Raw genomic sequence first — 22,624 nt, forward strand, 5'->3', positions numbered from 1 at the left:
ATGCTAAGCAGGCCAGGGTCCAGAAAAGAGCAGTTGCCTTTAGATATCAGCTCCTTACCCTGTCGGTTTTCTCACATTGTGAAGTTAGGTCTTGGCTAACCAGGGCACACTACAAATAGAGACTAACTGGTAAGGCAACACTGCAGAAGCAAAGAGAAAGAGATGTGATAACAGAGAATAAGTGATTTTCATCCAGAATCTCAAAACTCCACTTTTGTTTGTTTTTACTAACACCCACTTCACTTCAGCATCTAACATTTGGGGTAAAAAATGAATTTATTAAAGATTCAGCACATATGCTGCTTCATTTAAGATTCAGGAACTAACAGTATATATCTCAGTCCTTCAGCATAATCACAGAAGACCCAGGATGACAATCTTGATATTCTGAAGGTTAATGAAAACAGAATTTCTTTTCAGCCTTTTCAAGTTGTTTTCTCTGCTTCATAATAAAGTAACCTCAATTTGTTATAGAAAAAAATCCCTTCCAGATCGCCTTTGGGAACAAATTCAAGCCTGTTCAAACTTGAATTGAAAGCACAAAGAAGTCCAGACAGAACAAAAATGTAAAGCTGTAATCCTAGAAACATACAGCAACAGACACTAACACTGGAATTGAGGATATAGACTAGTCACTCCACGTGCTCTTAAATGCCTTGGTTATCACATTATTTTGTATTCCTAAGTTTCAGTACTCAAAAAATGAGGTTTCCTATAATCCTCCAATTAAGGACCAAGCCATGCCAGCAGCCTGGTGCTTTGGAAGCTACAACATTCTTGTTAACACATTTTGTAGAGCATATCTAAGTTCCTACAGTTAGCTGAACATAACATATGCTCGTTCTGTATCTCTATTATACAATTATCCAAGGAGGAACTCCTCCTCTCCATTTCATACTGTCAAGCCTGGATCAGCGGGGACACTGTAGAAAAGATGGATATTCCAAGTTTTTAATACAGGCTAATTTGACTGCCTGCATGCCATTTTGTTTCATTTTTGTTCACAAGTCTCAGAGTGGCTGGAACCTCCTATCCCTGTCAGCACATTATCTATATTCCTGCTGTCCACTTCTACCAATCATGCTACCAAACTATTTATCCTGTTATATTCCATGCTGAGTGAAGACAGAGAGCATCTAAACAAGTTTATAAAAGTACAAATGTTATAAGAAGTACACTATATTTGGTGCTAATAAAGTACTGTTTGTAGAATACAGAGCTGTGAGGTCCTGGTCAGTCCTTTCTTCTAGGTTTAATAAAACTCCTTTTCCTCTGGCTGAGACCCTCAGCACAGTGCACACATTTTGATGCTGCCTATCCTAGAGAGTCTGACATAACACATCAGTTTTTACATATTGTTATCAAAGAGAAAAAAAAATATCTCTTAATAGGATGTAATTTCAGCACATTTGCTGCCAGTTGTTACCCAGCTGAACACTGGAGGACACTTGGACACTGGAGGACATCATCTTTGACTAGAATAAACCATAGGATTCAACAATAGTACAAGATGGCATGCTCAAGCAAATGCACATGGGACATTGGAAGGCTGTGACTTCACACTGTGAAAACAGGCTGCAATGCATATCCTTCCAGGCAAGCTCTTAAAGCAAGAGCTTTACCCAGCTGCCTTGGACCCACAGCCTGCAGAGATTTGTGCACTTCCTTGGTGAACCACTTCTGCTGGAACTATACCACCTGTGCTGTGGAAATTCTAGCAGCAAGGTTTGATAGCAAGGCATATTCATGGCAGCATAAAGTTACTAGTAGTACCATAAATACAAAATCAGTGTGGGTGTTATCAGGGCTTGCTGGGAAGTCAGGGGCACAGAAGGCACTCATCTGGCTTTCTAGCAGACAAAGCTCCTCATCAGTGCCATAACCTCAGCGTTACAGTCAATCAATGCAAAGGAACATATAAGCCTTCCTGATGAATCAGTGGAATCTGAGTTCCAAAAAAGAGAGGTAGTAGACATCAGGAACAAAACCTCTCAAAGTTACCCTCTGGTACTTTTGAAATAGTAGTGAATGCATAGATATTAAGAGATTTTTAGCTTACACGTGTTGCAAAAATTGATTTTTTCAAGTATTAGTGGGAAAGAAAGACCAATATAACAAACTGATCAATATAACAAACTGATCTCACATTGAATGACATTTATTTCTATGATGTGCATTTAGAGCTCCTTCTTATTCTCCTGGAAGAAACGTCTTGCTCTCCTCTCTGATCTACTGGCAGACAATGGTTCTTTTTGCTGGTATAATAGCATATATGAAAAGTTATTTCACTCCTTGTTGCGTTACTCAGCAACAAATTTACCTTCTTCTGAAAAAACAAAAAAACTAAACAAAACTCATAAATTAAAAAAACCCCACAGCTCTGGCAGACAGGGAAGTTACAGAACAAACAAGACGCAAGAAAGAACCATGGTGTGCTGCAGCCTATCAGGGTCTTATTGTGAAAAGAGAAACACCACAGACTCAAGGAAATAGAAAAAACACAATATATGCAGAGAAAGGAGGATAAAGCATTCTCAGAAAGATCAGATGACAGATATAACTGTTTTTTTCTCAGGAGTACTTATCTTTTCTGAGAATCATACTGAACAAACCTGCTCTCTTCCAGATTTGTAAACTCCCTGACAAAAAGTATAGGGCAGTATTTACAGTAGCTGACATTAATTAAGAGTGCCAAATCTTTTCCATACAGATTACCTTTCTCATCCCAGTTTGCACAGTGCGTCCTCCAAGTCAGAGCTGCATTTAAAATACCAACAGTGTGACTCACTAATAGACTTTTATATTGCCAGAAATGATCTTGAGAACACAAGGAAAACAAATCTATACCTACCATAAAAAACAACTCAGAGCTTATTGACTCAATGAACACTGACAGAATCAAATAACTTTTTCAAGCCACTTCACTGACAGTGAATTTCCAGACAATAAAAGCTTGTTTTCTTTGTAGTTTACATTGAGTTGAAGAGTGTGGGTAAAAGCCAATATAAGGATGCTGCATTTATCCACCAGTGAGGTATCAGGAAATTAAGAATTATTATTACATGTAGTAGAAATGCAAACAAAACTGGATCCACGGGCACTACAGAGCTTTGCTTATTGCTTGGGACCACTGAAAGTCAAATCAATTGAAAGCATGTGATCTTTCTGGGGCAGCAGAAATACACAGGGAAGCACAGAAGTAGGGAGGTAAAAATGAAATGGCTAAGTATGATGAAGGAAGAGGTGGGAAGTGCCAAAATCAGTAGGGCTTAGAAGAAACTGCACATACAAGAACAGACCCACCTGCTTCATTTAAGAAAAGGTAGGAAGCCTGAATCCTGTGTTACCTCAGAAACCATGGGTCAAACTATTCTAAGAACAAAGCAGCACTTCAGTCTGTGAAAGTGAGCCTGAAAGCTCCATAATTTCTGGAAAAATAACAGCACCTAGTCTGAGCTGAGATTTCCCATGGCACCATGCCAAGGAAGGAGCCCATGCATACCCAGAGATGAAAATTCACCCTCTCAGATCAGATGTTGGCTTTCAGACATGGCGCAGCTCTCTTCTCTCACATCCCTCTCCATCCTTCTTCCCTCTCTACTACAGGGAGACAACAGAACAAGCTGCATTCATGCAGGAGATAAGGAAACAACCATGAGAAAAGGTGGTTTGGGAAAGGGAAATAACATGTGAAAAATCGAGATGCAGAAATGGGGCATACAGGGCAGAAATGTCATCTAATTTTAACATATACAGACAAGTATTTCTCTGTTTAACAGATCTGACCCTGCCCGATGGAGCAGGATTTTCCTCAGATAGAAAATAAAAGAGAAGCCAGAAGAGCTTTCTCAGAGTTGCAAGAGAGCTAAGCAGGACTCCAGTGGAATGTGTAGTTACACCATTCTTGAAATGCAAGATAGTGTTTTGCTGCACGTTTGCTCTATAGCACATCAGATTTTAAGATAATAACCCTTTTTTTTTTAGGATTTGGGAAGGTATTCTCATGGGGCAAAAATTGCTCACTTCTTTTTTTTTGCTCCTTCTAGATACTTAGTCTATTATCCTGCTGATTATGTCCTGCTCCCAGCAGTGATCACCTCTCATCTAGCATATCTTGATAGAAAATTGGATGAGCGTTACAAATGTTCTTGAGGACACTTTTATTACATCTAAAAATATATCTAACAATTATTTACCCACATGGTAAGTAAGAACACTCTGTACTCAACATATTTTAGGTTAGGGAAGGACACACACCCTGCTCCTATGTGAAAGGAGGTTAAGCTCTTGTGTCATGTGCAAGGATAAGGTCAGCTTTCAATACAAATACAAGCCATCTTCTGGATTGAATTTCTAAGTTACAAAGGACTATGCTACATATAGGCAAGCTTAAAATTCTTACGCAGATTGATGCAGGCAGAATTCATTTTTCAGAAGTACTTCTACATTAAAAGTCTATTTTATATTTGTCCATGTAAATAATTAGATAGTCATGGATGTTGAATACTTGCAGACTGTAGATAAGCAAAAGTATGTGCAGTGCCACAAGCTTTATTGAATTACTAGAAAAGTCTTAAATACATCAACCACATACTGCTATGAAATTATTTATCGAGTCTATTGAGTGCTTTAATTCCATGAATTATTAAATTAATTCTTATGTGATATTGTTCAAACCAGGAGCCTTCAATTAATTATAGTAAAATGTCACTTTCTAGCAAGATGCAGGCTGTTAATGGGCAACACAAAAAGTGCAGCTGCCATTCTCTTCATTATATCTATCTGCAAGAGCTGAGTTAGTCCTGCAGGGAAGAAATTGGCCACAAGACCTTGAGGATGTAAAAGCACCATGATGTGGGAACAGTTGCAGCTACTTTCCCTACACAGAAGCATTCCTCCTAATTACCTGAACATCCCAATACTTAATAAAGGCAACCAATCCAGGCAGTCTCAAACAAAAGCAAAGTCCAGGGAGCCTAGCCAGGAAAGTCACTTAAGCAAACACTACATTCATTTCATGGACATTTCATCTCAGACTGTTTTTCTTCGATCTTTCGACATTAGGTGTTCCGCATACTATAGAATCGTAGAATCACAGAATCAGTTTCAATTCTACACAAAAAAGGTGAACAGTAATTAATATTTCCTAATGTTAAAACTAATCAAATTAAAAGTTTTGTAGACATCCTATAACCAGTCTAATGGATAAACAGCCTGCAAAGTCTAATATGCACATCTTATGGGATTTGAAGGGAAGATAAAGGATTGGTTTAAATGCCGAGATTGAATTTTATTAATGTTGCTGCCAAAAGTAGATAAGACATTCAAAAGCGCTTTTACCCATCATTTGTTACACAAGCAGCATTTCAGAAATCTAATTTTGAAGTCCAAGAGGCACAGTATATCCTAGGTTATTTTTCCATCCACGTTTTCAGAAGCATAAAAAATGCAAGATTAGATAAGCAGAAATTAATAACAATATTTTTCATTCATCAACAGAGCATGAAAAGTAGTATCAAAAAAAATGAGGCAAATACAGAAAACCTCTGGTGCATTTTAAAAATATATATCTCCATCTATTCTCCTCCTCTTAAAGTTTCATTAAAAAGACATACAAATAATATCCAACATATAGTATTTAAAGAGAATACAGCATGACTTATGTGAAAAAAACCAAATTTTTCTCACTTATATGGATACTATAAGAGTCTAACAACCTACGTGACTTGAACATATTCTTTTTTCCTGTTGCACATGTGGACACAAACATGTTTAGTTTAAAGACTATATGCCCAATATCACTTTGTAGCACCAGAAGCTTGAGACCAACATTTTGCGAGTCATAGCTTTTCACAACTGACATATTGGCTTCACAAAGGTTTAAGTACTTGTAACAAGAAAACATTTTTCAGATATACCATCATTTGAAAACTAACCAGAAAATGAAGTGTGCTGAAAGAGGAAGAAATACTGCTAAATGAAATCTAACTTACAACACTGGGAGGCAGCACTGGGCAATGGTTTCTTCTGGACTTCGTCCTGAAAGGAATACTAAAGGAGGAAAAAAAAAGTTACAAACTTTCCTGCAATCTACTATACATTCAAAGTAAAGAATTTTTCATCTCGTTTAATAATAAATTAGAGAACACAGAGATATTTCAAATACCCAGCTTTGACTTTTTACAAAGCTGTTTGTTACACCATCAAAGTGTTCCCTAGGGGAATGCCAGTAGTTTTATTTTCCTGTCTCATATTACACAGAGATAGAAGAAAATTAAGATAACTGAGTAAGATAATAAGAATAGTCTTTACTAGGGAAAAAAGTCTGACAACAGAGGAAGTGGCAACCTTAGCAAATTTGTGTTGCAATCTGCACAAAAAAAGGCCATCAGACAACTACTCCTTGGATTTGTTAAGAATTAATGACTGCTCATTATATGGAAGGTGACAACCCACACACTTCCCTGCGGCCATCTTCCAATCTATGCTTTTTATAATGCACAAATGATCTTGAAAGGTGGTTAGTCCTGTCATCAGTAAACTGCCAACTCACTGAGTTAATCAGGATTGTGAAAACAAGAACTGCTGGATCTCAAAGCACTGACTGGTTGAGAAACTGGTGAAAGGAAGACTGTTGATGAGCAACAGGAGACAACAATGCATTCTGAATTATTATACTCAGAGATCTAAAAATGGCAGTAGTTTGATGTTTTTAAGGCATCATCCCAATGGCTATCAACAGTCCCAAAAAAGAAAATTAAGAATATTAAATGTGTGTAGGAATAGAGACCGGAAACTATTTTTATGACATTGTAGTGGTTTTGTTTGGGCCAGGTTTTGGTAGCAGGAGGGCTACAGGGGTGGCTTCTTTAAACAAAATGCTGTCAGAAGCCACCCCTGTAGCTGACAGAGTCAATGCCAGTCAGTTCTAAGATGGACCCACCACTGACCCAGGCCTGACCAATTAGAGACAGAGGTAACCCCTCTGTGAATAATGTATTTGAGAATGGGAAGAAGTTGCTGTACAGTTGCTGAACTGCAGCAGAAGGGAGTGAGAATGTGAGAACAGCACACCTCGGTGGCAGGTTCATGAAGAACTGTAGCCCATCAGAAGGACCCATGTTGGAGAAGTTCATGGAGAACTATCTCCTGTGGGAGGGACCCCACATTATAGCAGTGAAGTGTGAGGAGGTCTCTCCCTGAGAGACGTGAAGTCTGTAAAGTTGAGTGGCACAGAATGGATGAACAATGCTACGCCACTCTATTTTTCATAACATAGGCTTTGCTAAGTAAGATAATTGTGCATTGTCCAAAGAAGTAAGGTGCTGAGTTCCTTTGCTACAATATAACTGACCTGGATGTGTTCAAAAGGCTAATGACATCCACAGAAGAAATACCCATCGAGTTAAACACAAAGATACTGCCTCTGGCTCTAGAAGTGCCTGAGCTACAAGTCTCTGCAAATTACAGAAATGTGCAAGAAAGATATCCTCCCCACTCTGGGTCACTGTCAGACATGGGACAAGACAAACCTCATGTCAAGCCCTGCAAAGGTTTCATTTTCTCACCAGTCACAGGAACACTCATAATAAATTTCAGATCAATAGGTCACAAGTAAAGAAGCACTTATTACTAGTCTTTGACAAAAGCATGCACTTAGCATGCAGATGGATGGCATTGCAGGGAAAGGAGTCTCACAAGGATATCTTTCAAGGATATCTAAGGATATCTTTCAGCACCTACCAGTTCATTGGAGCACTAGAGGGCACCTATGCTTCACTGAAGTACCTGACAGATTCTTGCTTCAGTCTACAGGAGCTGGGAGGCACTGCAGCAGTATCACCGACACGGCAAATACAGATTGAGCTTGCCATCAACTTCAAGAGGTTCTCAACTCCCAGGAAGGCAGGAGAGATTGCCCTCAAGCAGCTATGTTTTTATCTATCAAAATATTGGTCTATCCTCAGTCAAAAAAAAACCTCACTTTACTTTTTTTTTTTTTTTTTTTAATCTGCACAGTAAACCAAATGATTCACATAAAGTGTACAAAAAGCTCCTAAAGTCAGTGGCAGGACATTTTGCAAGTCATCTTGCTGCAGAGACAGACCTACCAAAAGTTTAAGCAAGCATCACATACCTGCTCAATTATCCTGGCACCACCACAGGTGGTTTTTAAAAAAATGCTAAACTTACAGTATAGACATTAATATGTGAAATCCTATTTTGCAAACAGTATAAACTGGAAAGAAAAGTTTAAATCATATAACAATCTCACTTCAGCAAAAAAATAGCACTACTATTTTATAGCTGTTTATCCAAGTATATGTTAGAAAAAACAAGAAAACAAAGCCACGGCTATCATATATTATAACACAAGATTTGTATAAACTGAGCCAATCAACAACTTGAATAGGACAAAAGCTAACAGCTCCAACAGACCTCAGTTCCAAGAAAGACTCAGTATCTTGTTTTGTCTTCTTCCCAGAAGCAAACAATGCACAAATGGCATTTTCAACTTGCTTTCTCAAAAGAAGAGAACCTACCACACCTTGTCAAAAATTATTTCCTTGTTTTCTAGGGTACAGAATTATCTTTCCTTCAAGCATATGCACATCATCAAAACAATGCTCACTATTCAAACACCTGCAGCATGCAGAAAAATGTTCTTAAAACTAACAGTGCACTTGAGAAAACTGTAAGCATTTTATACAAGACTTGTAAACGACGAGTATTTAGTTGTCACCTTAATCAGAGAGACCCAATACAAAGTATAAAGGTAAGTTACAAAGCATTCAGGGCTACATTTATTTTTCAGTTTACATATTTACCTCATCATCTCCCAGCGAATTTATTTGTTCTAATTTCCTGGTCCAGTATCTGGCCTCTTCTTCAGGGATATCTACACCAAAAAAAAAAAGTCACATTGTCTTCTTAACAAAGCAAATTTGCTTTTATTACCAGTAGCATTAAAACAGGGAAGGTATTCCAAGATCACACCACAAAAAAAACCACACACAATTTTGAAGTGAGGTGACTGTCTTACGTTAGCACTCAGATGGAAAATAAACATTGTAAATAGTAACACAGTTCAAGGGCTTGCAGTGCTTTCTTGTTTAAAGCTCATTAACCAGATGCACTCTACAAAAAGGCTGAAAAGAGTAAGACAGATTGGTTCAGATTTAATTTGAGTATTAGTTTTATGAAGAGTCATTTCATAATGATATGAATACACTTCCTATATGCTTGATAACAAGTAGCTTTTATAAGATCAGTAGAATAAGGGCTTTTTGAATAGCACATCTTACTTACGTATCTAGCATAACACCAATTAAGTACCAAAAAATAAGTAGTCTCTTGTTTTCTTCTGCAGGCAACAAGCCAAATCTTTTCAGGTAATGAACAGTATTATAAGCAGTCATATTCACACAAAAGCACACTCCTATTTCTACTTCACACTGCAACTTCATTGTGAAATGAATCACAACCTTTTCACCTTCTAGAAGACTTACCAAGCTAACAACTGACAGCAAGTAGCAAGCACTATCACCTTTATTTTGTTAACTATTTTCTGTTTCACAGTTTGAGGTAATATAGTACTCTAACAGTTTGATTTGATCCACTCAAGATTTCCGCCACTCAAGATTTCATCTCTCAAAGTGCACCCACAGAGATGTGGAGGAACTGCTGTGGAAAACTTAGCACAAACCAAGTTAGCTATACACTGTGCTTAAGGAGTAGAGCAAGAGCTACACAGCACCCAAAGGAAATAACTCACTGAAGGAAAAAGCACCAGTCAAGCTCTCAAAACACAATAATTAGGTAAATTATTTAAGGATGTGGGAATGTAAAGTCACTGGAAGGAGGAAAAAAGTATTTGCCCTTTTTGTTTTTTTCTTTAGCCACTCAACATTCCCCTGACTCCAACAACTTCTGAAATTTGGATATTCACAGCCTGGAACTGCACCAATACAGCAATTTCAGAGCTCACACAGGAAGGAAGTGGAGAGAGTGCTCCCAGCTAAACACCACCAACCCTGCAACCTCACAAATGAGGGTAAGTTTAATACCCATTCAGCTAGTTTTCCCATGTCTTGTAACTCTTTATATTCTGAGATGCCTCACTGGGTGACAAGAAGTTTACATCTAACAAGTCTGTTTTCCTGCAATGAACTGTGCCCCAATATTGCAGCCACAATGATATGCTGAGTTATACATTGGCAAGAATGACAGAAGTAGGCTGGGATGGTCTCTTGATAAAAATGTGGTTCTAAAAGTTATATCCACTCTCACTCCTAAGAAAAATAAGAACAATGTTTATTGGCGAATGATCATTCAGTTGGGACCTACAGTGCTTTCAGAAAGGACCAAGTATTGCTTTCTTCCTAAAGCAGCTGTGTTGTACACATGCCCTATCTCAGCTACACAAACCATAATCTTATTAAGTCAAAGACTTATTAAGACCTCAGAACATCTGGAGACAATAGTGATCAATGTATTAGAATATGAACAGCCTTCAACGAGAACAAGTTACATTCCAGTGGAATTCAGTTTCAGAAGTAGGTATTTCCTTAGACTATAAATCAATGTCTACGCCTTTTAAACTGTTTTTCTACAATTGTTCTCACACAGACAAGAGGCCTAAAACAGGCCCTCCTTGAGAAAGTTTTAGGGAACTGAAAGCCTAGTACTTGGTTCTAGAACATCCTCATTAACTATAAAAAGGTGCTCTACTTCTTGATTGAAGGGAGACAAAGTAGCTTATACACAGAGCTACTACACTGCTTTGTTGTTACACACCATTACAAAACAAAGTAAGAGGAACATGAGAGTGTCTTCCACAATTACAGGAGTACTAGAAAAACATATATGCTGTAGATCACAGCTGCAGGTTTCTTAGATGAGCTCTGCACAAATTAGGGATGGCATTTAAAGGAAATCTGGACAGAATTGATCTAGAAAGACATAAATTAATTGAAGAGGTATCAGCACATAACCTGATGCGATTTAGGAAGACAAAGTCCAACAAGAACCTGAAGCAATCCAAACATTAAAGCAAAACCTACGGAATTTTGTCTCTGAAAGCCATCACTTCTCTAAAAGATGAAGAAAAACTCAGGAACTGAAGACTAAAGGTCAGAATCAAAACAACTGTACTCTGGAGCCTGAAAACAAACCCAAAGAGATGTAAGGAGGGATGACACAATGGATTACCATCAACCCTGCAGAAACTGCAGTTATCTCAGGGCAGACTTCAATCCTTTCTGAAGACCATGGTTTAGCAACATGCCCAGGCATCAAGGAGTACCACGTGTCTCTTGGATTTGTTGTTCCTGTTATGTACTCAAGGTGCCCAGTTTATAACTATCTTTTGCTTCAGCATCCATTTGTTTCTCAGCCCAGTCAGCTGTTTTGTTGAAGCTGGTTCTTTGGAGCGCAGAGAATGGAAATTCCTAGTATCGAGATCACAAGCTGACTGCTTACATGGTTACGTCCATGGGCCAGCTCCTACATCACTGCTCAGCTTTGATTACAAGTTATTCTGCTACATTAACTTTTGCTTACAAGATAAAAAGCTGAACTACTCCAAACAGAGACCACGTGATGCCACCTCAGGACTCTGCTGACATCATGCAGGGTAAACAAGAGGAACAAGACCATATGTCAGCGAAATAAAACTGCTAAACAGGAACAGATAGTAGATGGGCAGATATATTCACTAGCTTTTGGGGCTTCTTCATTTGATATCAGCACAGAAATATTGTTAACATTACTGTCCTTGCCCCTATTGCCATCTTCAGTTGGAAGCTGAACCCTTTGTCTTCTGTGGGCTTCTGGTGTCAGGGAGCAGTAAGGCCTGGTTCCTTCCTAAGGGAGAAGAAGCAAGGGAGATTTCATGGCTGGCAGAGCAGGGGACTTGCCAACTAGAGTCCCCACGCCACCTGAGTGAGGTGAGTAGGGCAGGCCCAAAGATCATGGCCAAGTTCAACCAAGAGCCCAGATCAAGAGGAAGGTCCATGGTGACAAAGCAGGTCTGAGGTCAAGCCAGGAAGTCAGTCCACATCTGGGTCTGGATCTATGGGGTCATCGACATGGACATCGACATCGATGTGGCTGACATCAACATGGTTGTGGCTGAGCTGGGGGGTTCAGTAATTTTCACAGCGTCATTCATGAATGAAGGCTTAGAGACAAGCTGAAGTAGGACTCCTATGGATGGAGGTCCCAGATGAGGCTCATCAGAGTAATTAAGACTTATTAGTTCACCCAAGGCCCTGACACCTGGATACATTGCACCATCACAGAAAGGGGGACAGAGACTTAAACTGAGGACGGAATTAGGAGAATTTGCTGTATCTACACAGACCACTCACAATGAGAACCCCTAAATACAACCGTATTCCTCCTTAGACATCTCTGGATTGTCTATAACCACAAGTTTAAGCCCTAAAGCTTTCCTTCACCTCAGGCTTGGTGGTCCTTTCTCTACTAAGTGCACATGACCTTGGAGTCACCTGAGATTTTCACACATAGCAAGTCAAAGGCTCAGGCATACCAAAGGTCAGTATGAGTGAGAGCAAATGCTAGAACTGGTATCCCCACTCTCTCCTCTCTTTCCCACAAGTCTTCACCTGGCTTCCTCTCCTCCCAATTCAAATTTCTTCCTTTTCCAGAGGTACACCATTCTTCAGAAGTTCTTACTGAAATGATTTTGCAAAGCTGAGCATTTCTCTTTCTGTACACTTCCCAAGACAATAAAACAACAAAGCACATTTACTCCACCTGATGGCTGGATGCAGATCAGCATGCTCCCAGCCCGGGAGTGGTGAAAATACTAAAAGCATTTTGACTCTAATTATCTACTAGAAACAATCTGGCACAAACTCAAACTCCTCAAGCACTTTTGAGTATTGCATCTTGTAAGGGACTTGCACATAGACACTGCACTTATAAAAACTGAGAACAGAATAAAATTGGATTTAAATGTCACAATTTTATATTTGAAAAGCAGCATTTTGGAAAGTCTATGCCAGGTCACATTCACTACATCAAGACAACAGCAGCAAGACTGTCATCTCCCTAACAGCAAATTTTCTAAACTGACCAAGAAGAAAAGCTGGCTTCCTTCATATGTCTGCCTTGTTTCTGAGAAGAAACAGATGATCAGTGGATAAAGTTGCTCCAGCCTATCTTCACTAACAACTCCTTCCTCCCATCAAGAAGGCAGTTTATTGCCATTTTTAAGACTACCAGGCATAAAAATGCTTTGCACCCTAGAGGTTAACATCAACCCTCACCCACACTTCACATTTCAAATGCTCAAGCTTTGCTGCACCTTTATAGAAGATTATTACATTTCTGTGAGATTAAACATTTAAGAACACTGGGCTAGTAGAGAATGCTAGATGATAGTCTGGTTCCCAGTACTGCAGTCCATCACACACAGATGCTCAGTGCAGAAGGGCCCACAGATCTGCTGTCCTTCCTATACACCACCAACCTAACGTCACACTAACAACAGTACTGAACCCAATGCAGAGCTGCATCTGGAACGTGCAATGGGACATGTGGAGGATATATCACGGCCACCATAGATGTTCTTTGTCCCATTAGAAATCTGGGCATTACCAAGTTAATGAATGACCTCAGGAAAGATTATTTTCTATTATCAGGAGCTTAGACTACAACTCTCACCAGCCTCTGTTAGGAAATTATTCTTTCCCAACTCCATGCCTGGTAAACACTTCAAAACAATTTCATATAAGAAACAAAAACCTACCACCAACAACAAAAAAAGCACAAATCAAAAACTTTTAAGCTGCCTTCATCGTGTACTACCACTAGCAGTGTCACCATAGTCTGCATTTATTTCATCTTTAGCTGTGGGCTAGTCTCCAGAGCATCAGAAGACATACCAGAAAGAAAGAATCCTGAACATATCAGGTGGAAGCAGAAGCAGCAAACTAATCTGGGATAAATATAGAGCAAACAATCAACCTGTTTCTAAACCTCTTTGCATAGACAATCATGTATTACACCAAGGACTTCAGCCCTTCTGGTTTTCAAATTGTTTATTCTTTTATAATCATTTGAAAACTTCTCAAGCTCCACCTGAACACAATGAAACATTTTAAATGCACAGACTGAATAACCTGGGGTGCTGCATCCACATGCATCATCGAGACTAAATGAAACAGAGCAGCCAGAAGTGACAGAAAAAACACAGAAGCATAGCCAAATGAAGATCACACTATTTTTTTTAAAGCTGCTATCCCAGACAGCTGTGTTTTACCAGACATGGGAAGCAGCACAGGCTGTACATGTGGACATATATCACTCCGGTTCTCTTGCATAAAATAGCCAGGAGATCTTCACTTGGGAAACAAAAGATGATATACAGCGTTCCAAAGCAACACTCCAAAAACACTGTTAATAAAATGTTACCTCTACAGCAACAAAGCTGATGACCTACAAACTTCCACCTCAGATCAGTGATCCATTTAGTTCTCTGTATAGGTTGAAAGCAGTAGATTGCAGATAACACCACAACAGAGTCTTAACATATGGAGCACCAAGAATTCATACCACTACCCTCCACTGAAAGGGAAACTGGCCTGCAAATCCATTGGAAGAGATGCAAAGATAGTGCTGTGAACCAAGCTACCTCCATGTATCCCACCAAGTCTCCCAGTACTGCAAGCGAGACAGAGCCTAATTCATCTTGCAGGGTCTTTCTGTGTCCTAGAGGTGATGGCAGGAGACATTCAGTCATGGTGTGAATTACCACTGGAGGAGGTGACATGGGTAGATTTACTTTGAGGAAAATTCCGCGCTCTGGGTACCCTACTGCTTTTTAATCTGCTTCTGACCTTGCCATGGCAGGACAGACTGAAAATGGAGATGATTCAAGAAAATCTGCAGCACTCTAAGAGATGGGCAGCAGCCTTGAAAGAGCTAAGTGATGCACTCATTTTTTTCCCAGGCATTATGAAACATTGGACAGGTAGGCAACTTGTCAAACTCTACAATGAAAACTCTTCAATATAGCAGTGTGGAGTCCTTGTGATTTCAGTATTTGGCATAATAAGCAAAGAAATAAGTAACAGATGTGCTTAAAAATATTAAAAAGAGAAAAGGCACAAAAAGCTTACTATTTACATAATGTTTTCAGTTTTCTGCATGAAATCCTACTTCTCAGAATTCTATGTTCAATAGAACACGATATGTTTTCAAATAGTAGTTAAAAGAATCCAAAACAACCAACCAAAACAAAACAAAGAGTCCTGTGTTTTCACTATAGTAGCAGGGAGAAAACACACAATTAGCTGATTTTTTTTTTAATCCAGATGCTCTAACACATAGTGGTTTACAGGGATTCTCTTCTCTTATATTTGGGGAAAATAAAATTTAAAAAAAAAAAAAAAGAAAGGAAAAAAATCACAGAATGTAAGGACATCCAAAACCTGAACTGCAGCAGCAAGCAAATTCTTTTTTGGATATTCTCAGAATACACAGGGAGAGAACTTCATTTTCTTTTAAAGCAGAGATGGTTTGCAAACAATGAACTTCAATGAGCTGTTGGCAACTAACAAGACCTGCCTTCAGCTAGAGCACTGTGCTCTGTCCCTCCCAAAAGCCCAAACACTTGTCCTAAGAACCAATGCTTCACCTCACAAGGAAATCCAGTGAGCTGTTCCTCTTCTTACATAAAGAGTAACTTCAGTAATAAACTTCCCACTGACAGGGTGACAGCAGAAGTGAATCACCAGGACATTTTCACAAGGAAGAGGGATGGCTCCTGACCAATAATCAGACAGCTTAGTTGTCAAGACAGCCACGATGTCAGAAACCTTTTCCCCTTTACACACCAGACTGTAGTTAAAAAGCAGCGGCTTTCACATCTATAAAACACTGCACTCACCCTGAACTGCACCATCCAGGGTACTGGGCACTCAAAATAGTACCATCAGAGCACAAGACACAATTTGTATTGATCATCATGCTGCAGGGCCAAAGTCTGCATCTTCCCTTGCACCTGGAAGGGGGGTAGGAGACTAATAGATGACCTAATTTTTTCCCATGACAGATGGCCAATCCTGACAGACCCTGGCCAAATGCCAGTGGGTGTGTAAATGCTCCACTAGTGCTTGGAGCATGATACAAATTGCTCAGGCTGCCAGGGGCTTGGCAGCAAAAAACAAGCAACAGGCAGAGGGAGAGAGATGAGCCTTCCAACAACAGACAACTTGAAAACACTTCAGTGCCCAGCTCAGGAAAAAAAATACCATGAAACCTAAGACATTATCTCTGTTCTTTGTCCCAAGAGTCAGCTAAGAGCTAGAAAGACAAGCTATTGCATTCTGGCTAAGGCCTTACTTTTAGAGTTTATCTCTTTGAGAAGCTTTTTGTGGTTTGGTTTTTTAGAGGTTTGTGGTGGTTTGGCAGTTTTTTGAAGCAAAACTAAAAATAAATAAAATCACGTATAGCTTTACTTAAGATGGGTTTGCTCCAACTAGCTACTTTCCCGTATTCTGTACTTTTCAATCACAAGTTACTTCCAGTGACATGGTCTAACGAGCAGATGCTTTTGCTTGGTAACAGGGGGAGGGGGCTGCCGTGCAGACCTGGTAAAGAGTTCTCAGACTTCCCCCCCAGCTCTTGAGTGCAGACCCACCTCCAGCCTAGCTGGGCCAATCTAGTGCCTCTGCCAGCACTATTTAAGGACAGTGCTTGGGAGGAGGTGTAGGAGTAGTACAAGATGGAGGTGACCATGTGGACCCCAGAGTCAGAGAAGGAGGAGGAAGCAGGAGCACCAGGCCAGAGACCTCTCTGCAACACGTGTTGAGAATGCAGCTGTGCCCCTGCAACCCATGGAGGGCAACAGCAGGACTGAGAGCCACCAGTAGCTCCATGTGAGTGCATCCAGACCCCGCAGAGGAGCAGGGAGGAGCAGTGAGGAGCCCACCTGCCCTAAGGAAAGACAAACGGCAGAAGCCATCAGTAATAGACTAACTGAAACCCCCATTCCCTGCTCCTCTGAGCTGTTCATGGGGTAGGAGAAAAAGACACCAGGACCAGGGCTCTGAGCCCGGGAAGAGGGCAGGAGTGGGGAGAAGGTGGTCTTAAAGGGCTGGTTGTGCTCTTCATCATTGTACCACTCTGTGTTGGTTTGTGTTGGTTATATTTTGGGGTTTTATGGTTATGCTTCAGTTGGTGGTGGACAGAATTATTTTCTGTTTTATTCCCCGAGCTGAGTAGCCTGATCTGTTTTGTACTGGACCACAGTGGCAATTAAGCCCTCCCTGCCTTTTGGCAATTCTCAAGTCTATGCTACTTGAGTCTAATCATGTTCTTTCATCCCTGGATGGGCCTAAGCTATGACAGCCAGAAAGACAGCTCTTATAACACCATGTCATTTATATACTCTGCTAATGACAATGTTCAGGAGCACTGGGCATTAATGTTTCACTAACTGAACTGCATGCTTCTAACAGAGTTTAAGTGTATCTACCACAGAACAGCTCTAACAACACACTGCATCTCTTCTAGAGCCAAATTTGTCTAGATACAAAGGAGTGAATGTTCCCTACTCAGGAACAAAATGTCTGACTGCACAATCCTGAAAGAACATTAACAGTTTCTTAAACTGCTGCTAGTCTAAACATTCCAGCACTCAGAGACCTTCACTTCTCTATTTTTTCTGAACTTTTTAGAAAGAAGCCAAAGAAGAAATGAACATCAGCAATTTGATCTGCATTGAACTGAGAAGGAGCATAACTTGATTATAAAACTCAAGTTGCCCCCAAACACTTTCTCTCCACTGTCAACATCCTTGGTAAGTTATTGAAATGCACTCACCAAAAGGCAATTCAAATCTTGTGTCCAGCAAAATTTTATGAGGAGTTGGGTTTTTGGTTCCACAGATTTCATCATGTTTCATTACAACTTCTGCCTCCAGCGTAGACCACTCCCCAGGACCTTCCTGTGAATCACAAGCTACAGCTCAAGTTTCAAGCCTAGCAGGTGCTTCTGCAGTGACTCTCATATATTTGCCAAGAATGAAAGACTTCAGAAAGAGCCTTAAAGTATTATCAAGGTCTGGTACTCAATTTAAATATGAAATAATATCTATTCATCATATGATTGCAGCTTTTCTTTCACATCTCAAATGCTTTTACCAAAATAAGCAGAAAACACCTTCTAGCAGAACTATTGCCTTTCCAGTGGAACTGGTAAGACCGTCAAAGATAGGCACTGAGGAGTGCCTGGACAGCCATAGGCTGTCCCTTCTCAAATTCAATAGTCTTTTAAATGAATGCCCTGAAATTTTAAGTAAAAAGTCCTGCTTAGCTGCAAGAACCATTAAATTCAGTAATTAGAGTCGTTACAGACATTGGCACATTCTATTTTCCTGTTTTTTTCCAAATCATATTATCACCACTATATATCTTCTAACACTGCAACCAGAAGCTTCAAGATGATGTATACATGCTCTGGGCCTACCTTAAAGGCCAGCTTGTCTGTTACCAGGTCACTGTCTGTCTTTAGCATGAACTCATAGAAATTTGAGTATCAAACTAAGCAGTCAGATCTTAATCTTCAGACACTTGTCAATTACAGTGCTGCTTTAACAGATGGAGCCCTGTTTTTTGACTCCACCTGAGTGAAATGAGATCAATGAATCCTATGGCCTCACTACTGGCATCCTTCTTGAAAACAAAAAAACATCATCATGACAACAGCCCTCTCCCCTCACCCAGCCTTCCTGACTTTGGAAGTGGAAGGTTTGCTGAGGAGCAGAGTCCTGGGCTACACCAGACCAGATTTATAACACATTAACAATCAAAATTGGAGCTGTCAAATTAAACCTTCTGTGTCAGCTTAACCTCATCAGATTGGTGAATGGCCTTCAGAGCAATCCACACAGTCCCAACCAGGGTATCCCAGATCAGTCCTTTGTTCCATACTTCAACAATTAGGCCCAGGTCCAGACGACTGATCTCACTGCAACAAAAGAAAAGACAAGTGAAAAAAAACAGAATACAAACCAGAATACAGTTCTCTGTGTCAAGCTACAGAGAACTTCTGGAAGTGTATGGCTGAGGTAGCTCATACTTGCAGGGAACACTAGTTGCTAATGACAGTGTAACACTAACTACACAAAGACTGAAAACTAAAACCATGAACTATGTCATGCAGCCTGGTAGTTGGGAACTCATCTCTGCAGCTATGTACACAGGAGGAAGAAGTGTATCTTGGTCAAAATCCTAAAGGTAAGCTATTCTTAATCATCAGGTACCCCATTTCTAACAAAGTAAGTGTCTCCTTTCCTTTGGCAGGGCTGTGTTGTACCACTCCTGCTCCAGCACTAGCCTCTTCCTCTGCCTGACACTTGCAGGGCTTTGAGCCATGTGAACCTTTGGCAGCAAGTGGCAATACAGCCACACAACCATCAAGTGTCAAGGTTCTTGGAAAATGTTATCTGAAGGTTTTCGTGAACATCTTCCCTCTCAAAAAGATAAGAATGCATCTCAAATTCACTTCTTCCCAGTGCCTCGTAGGATTTATGCCTCCCTCTTCCACGCTGGTTTTTAACATGACTCCTTAAGAGCACTGAAACACAAGTACAGCGTGAATGCTGGCAAAACCAATGAAGTAGTGAAGAACCCTGAACTGTCTGTTGATACACAACTGTCTCATTTATCAGCAAAAAAGGCTATAAAGGCTATTGTTTCTACTTCTTTAAGCTTCTTTAAGCTTTTATCTGCTAACCTTGGACTGCCTGCCATCCTTCTGTCCAAATGTATCCACATTATCAAGGGAGTGTATAAGCATGTCAGTCACTAACTTCTACAGACTGCAGTCATGGCCAAAAAAAAAAAAAACCAACTGCTGCAAATCCCAGCATCTATTTGAGCTTTGCCTCAGAGACTTCTTACAACTTTAGAAGAGAATATTGTATATCCAAAGTTCAAGACAAACCCTGCAGCTACAGCAAAGCACATTAATACCTATTTTAAACCCAAGTACTTCTGCTCTTGTTTAAGACATAAGAATTGAGGTCAGGAGTGTCCAGTACTTGAGTCACTCAGTCTACAGAGTTCAAAATCAACCTGTTACAGAGGCTTATTGTAAGTTTATTGCTGGCATCTTCAAATTGACTCTCCAGCTCTCTCTGTTTGGATATGGCTACTCAATACCACCAAAATAATGACTAGCTGCCCACACCATCACTTGTCTCTTGGAAGACGATGTTTATCTGATTGCAGGAACTTGCAACAACAAGAGAAATTACTGATATTTCTGCTGACTGAAAACTACTGTGGGGCCAGAAAGGGAAAGGAAGGAAAAAACTCTCTTTTTCAGCCAGACTGTAAAACCACACTCTTTGCTTCAATATACATTGACATAGCAACACATCAATCATTACAAGCTCAATGAGTGTCTGTACAGAACTACACAGGACAGGTCACCAGATAAGAAAAAACAAGGATTTTCGGTACAGTGGCTTTGATTGCCTTTCTGTCTCTCTTTCTCCACCTTCTGGTTAGATGCAGAACAGCTTCAAAGAACAAAAGAGACATGAATTAGGCGTCCCTCCCTTTCCATACATACATAGAATTTGAATGAAAGACATTTCTAACAACTTTAATGCCGATTTAATCAGCATGTTCTAAATATCAGTTTGCACTTGCACTCAAAGAGATGCTTGCTGCAAACGTGCAGTCCTTTTATATCTGCTTCAAAATTAGAAAATGCCCCAAAGAACACATTACTGGTCTGGTAAATAAGCAAATCTCACAAAACCCCAGAGTCCTAAACACTGAAGTGTGTTATATCTTACAAGAAGTGTGGAAGCAAAAACAACACACACAAAGTTTTCTTGGTTGTAGTTTATTCTTCTATTATGCATCATGAAAAAGATAAGCAAAAACACGGGCAGGAAAAGCATCCTTTTCTCAGGGGAAAAAAAAACAAAGACACTTTGTGTTCGAAAGCCTTTTCCAGATACAAAAAGAGCAAACCAGTGAATGCTAGTATTGGAATATCAATGTTATTTCTCCTGAGACAAGTTAATGTACACAAGATCATGCAAAACACGTTCCCTGCCATGTCTATTTTCATTATAAAGAAACATCAGAACAACTGTGTTGTTGCCTGGCTAAAGCACAGACAATAATGGTGAGGTAGTTCAGCTAATATTCTGCTTTCATATCCCCTGGCAACTAATTATGAAGCAGCACAGTGACCTTACAGCATATTAGCTAAGCTCCCAGCTGATACCAGTGAGCAGTTCCAGGGGCTGTTTGAGAGGAAGGAGGAGGAGGGGCAACAGTGAGAGCCATCACCCAACAAACAAGTGCCATTCTTAAATCACTGGTAAGCAGCCTACTATGTAGCTAGCCACATTTAAGGCTAGTTCCTGTACACAGGATGAGCAGAAATCACAGGAAGAGTGAGTTAGTTGTTTGGGTATGGTATGTGATTTGGCAGACTGTTAACAATTTCCTGCACCAACCTTACCCTAGTCCTGCACAGTTTATGTCACTGATAGCCACAGCCTCTCTCTGACCAGGAAATGCAGAACTGAGAACACCACCATGTTCAGGAGCACATGTGCTCCGACAGATGCCAAAGGATAGGCTCCAGACTCTCCATGCAGAAGCACACACCTCATGCAGTGCTCCAAAAGTGGACTGCCACTGAACAAGGGAGATGGTAGCAGACCTATGATGGTAACATTGTACTGATGCCAGTGAACGCCTCAACCAGAGGCAAAATCTACCCACTTTCAGCAGAGGATAATCAACTGCTGCTGGACTGGGAAACACACTCACAAAATTCTATGTGGCTCTCTTACTATGGATACTATGTAAACAATTCAGAGGCACTCAAAAACAGCAGTGCTAGCTTTGACTCCACATCACTCCCCTCACAACAGCAGTGTCCATGCTAAGTTCAGAGAAAAGCACTTGGCGCCCAGGATTTAGTAAATTTAGGTCACTGTCTTACAACGCTATAGAAGCAGAAGCTGATGCAATGTGTCAATGAGTCATTCATCCCCCAGCAAAAAAAACCCACCATTCCAAAAGATATTGGGAAATCCCTAGCTATGTGTCAAGACTATGAGGAGCAGATCAAATCGGAAGTACCAACTACACCAGAAACCGTGGAAGAGCTGGAACAGGTTCTGCTGCTCATGGCAGCAACTTGCAGCCCCTCAAGCTGCAGCAGGGGAGCTGGAAAACACATTCATGGGCATCAGGTCAGTGGCAGAAAATATCAACACATTAAGAGCAGCTCCCATACTGAAGTAATCAGGATGAATACGTTGAGACTCCATGTGCGCTAACAGCCCTTAATTGCCCTGGCCAGCCTCACCAGTGGCTTCCACTCATGCTCTCTTTCTATGGCCCAGGAGCTCCATTTAAGCTCACCTATTGGGCTTGAGCCCTTGCTTAAGCTATGCTATAGGTGTGCTTGTCTCCAGCTTAGCCACGGCTGTGCCACAAATCTCATCCATCCAGACCCAACCCACAGACTGACTTCCCAGCTCAACATCAGACTTGTCTTGCTGCTCTGTACCTGACTAGCAATTGCTGGACTATGTCTGATCTCGGTTTTC

At 40.4% G+C, this 22,624-nt stretch overlaps 1 protein-coding gene across 2 annotated transcripts in view; it reads right to left on the reverse strand.

Annotated features, from left to right (window-relative positions):
- Nucleotides 1–22,624, reverse strand: part of UNC13B (unc-13 homolog B) — a 223,462-nt gene that overhangs the window by 168,793 nt on the left and 32,045 nt on the right. For both annotated transcript variants that reach the window (XM_062017878.1, XM_062017877.1), the window contains exons 4-7: nt 18,885–19,002; nt 17,857–17,980; nt 8,829–8,899; nt 5,994–6,051 (exon numbers count right to left, since the gene is read on the reverse strand). In XM_062017878.1, the coding sequence (XP_061873862.1) occupies nt 5,994–6,051; nt 8,829–8,899; nt 17,857–17,980; nt 18,885–19,002 (371 nt within the window). The remainder of the gene's footprint in view (nt 1–5,993; nt 6,052–8,828; nt 8,900–17,856; nt 17,981–18,884; nt 19,003–22,624) is intronic.

The sequence above is a fragment of the Colius striatus genome, chromosome Z (assembly GCF_028858725.1).
Source record: "Colius striatus isolate bColStr4 chromosome Z, bColStr4.1.hap1, whole genome shotgun sequence".
NCBI lineage: Eukaryota > Metazoa > Chordata > Aves > Coliiformes > Coliidae > Colius > Colius striatus.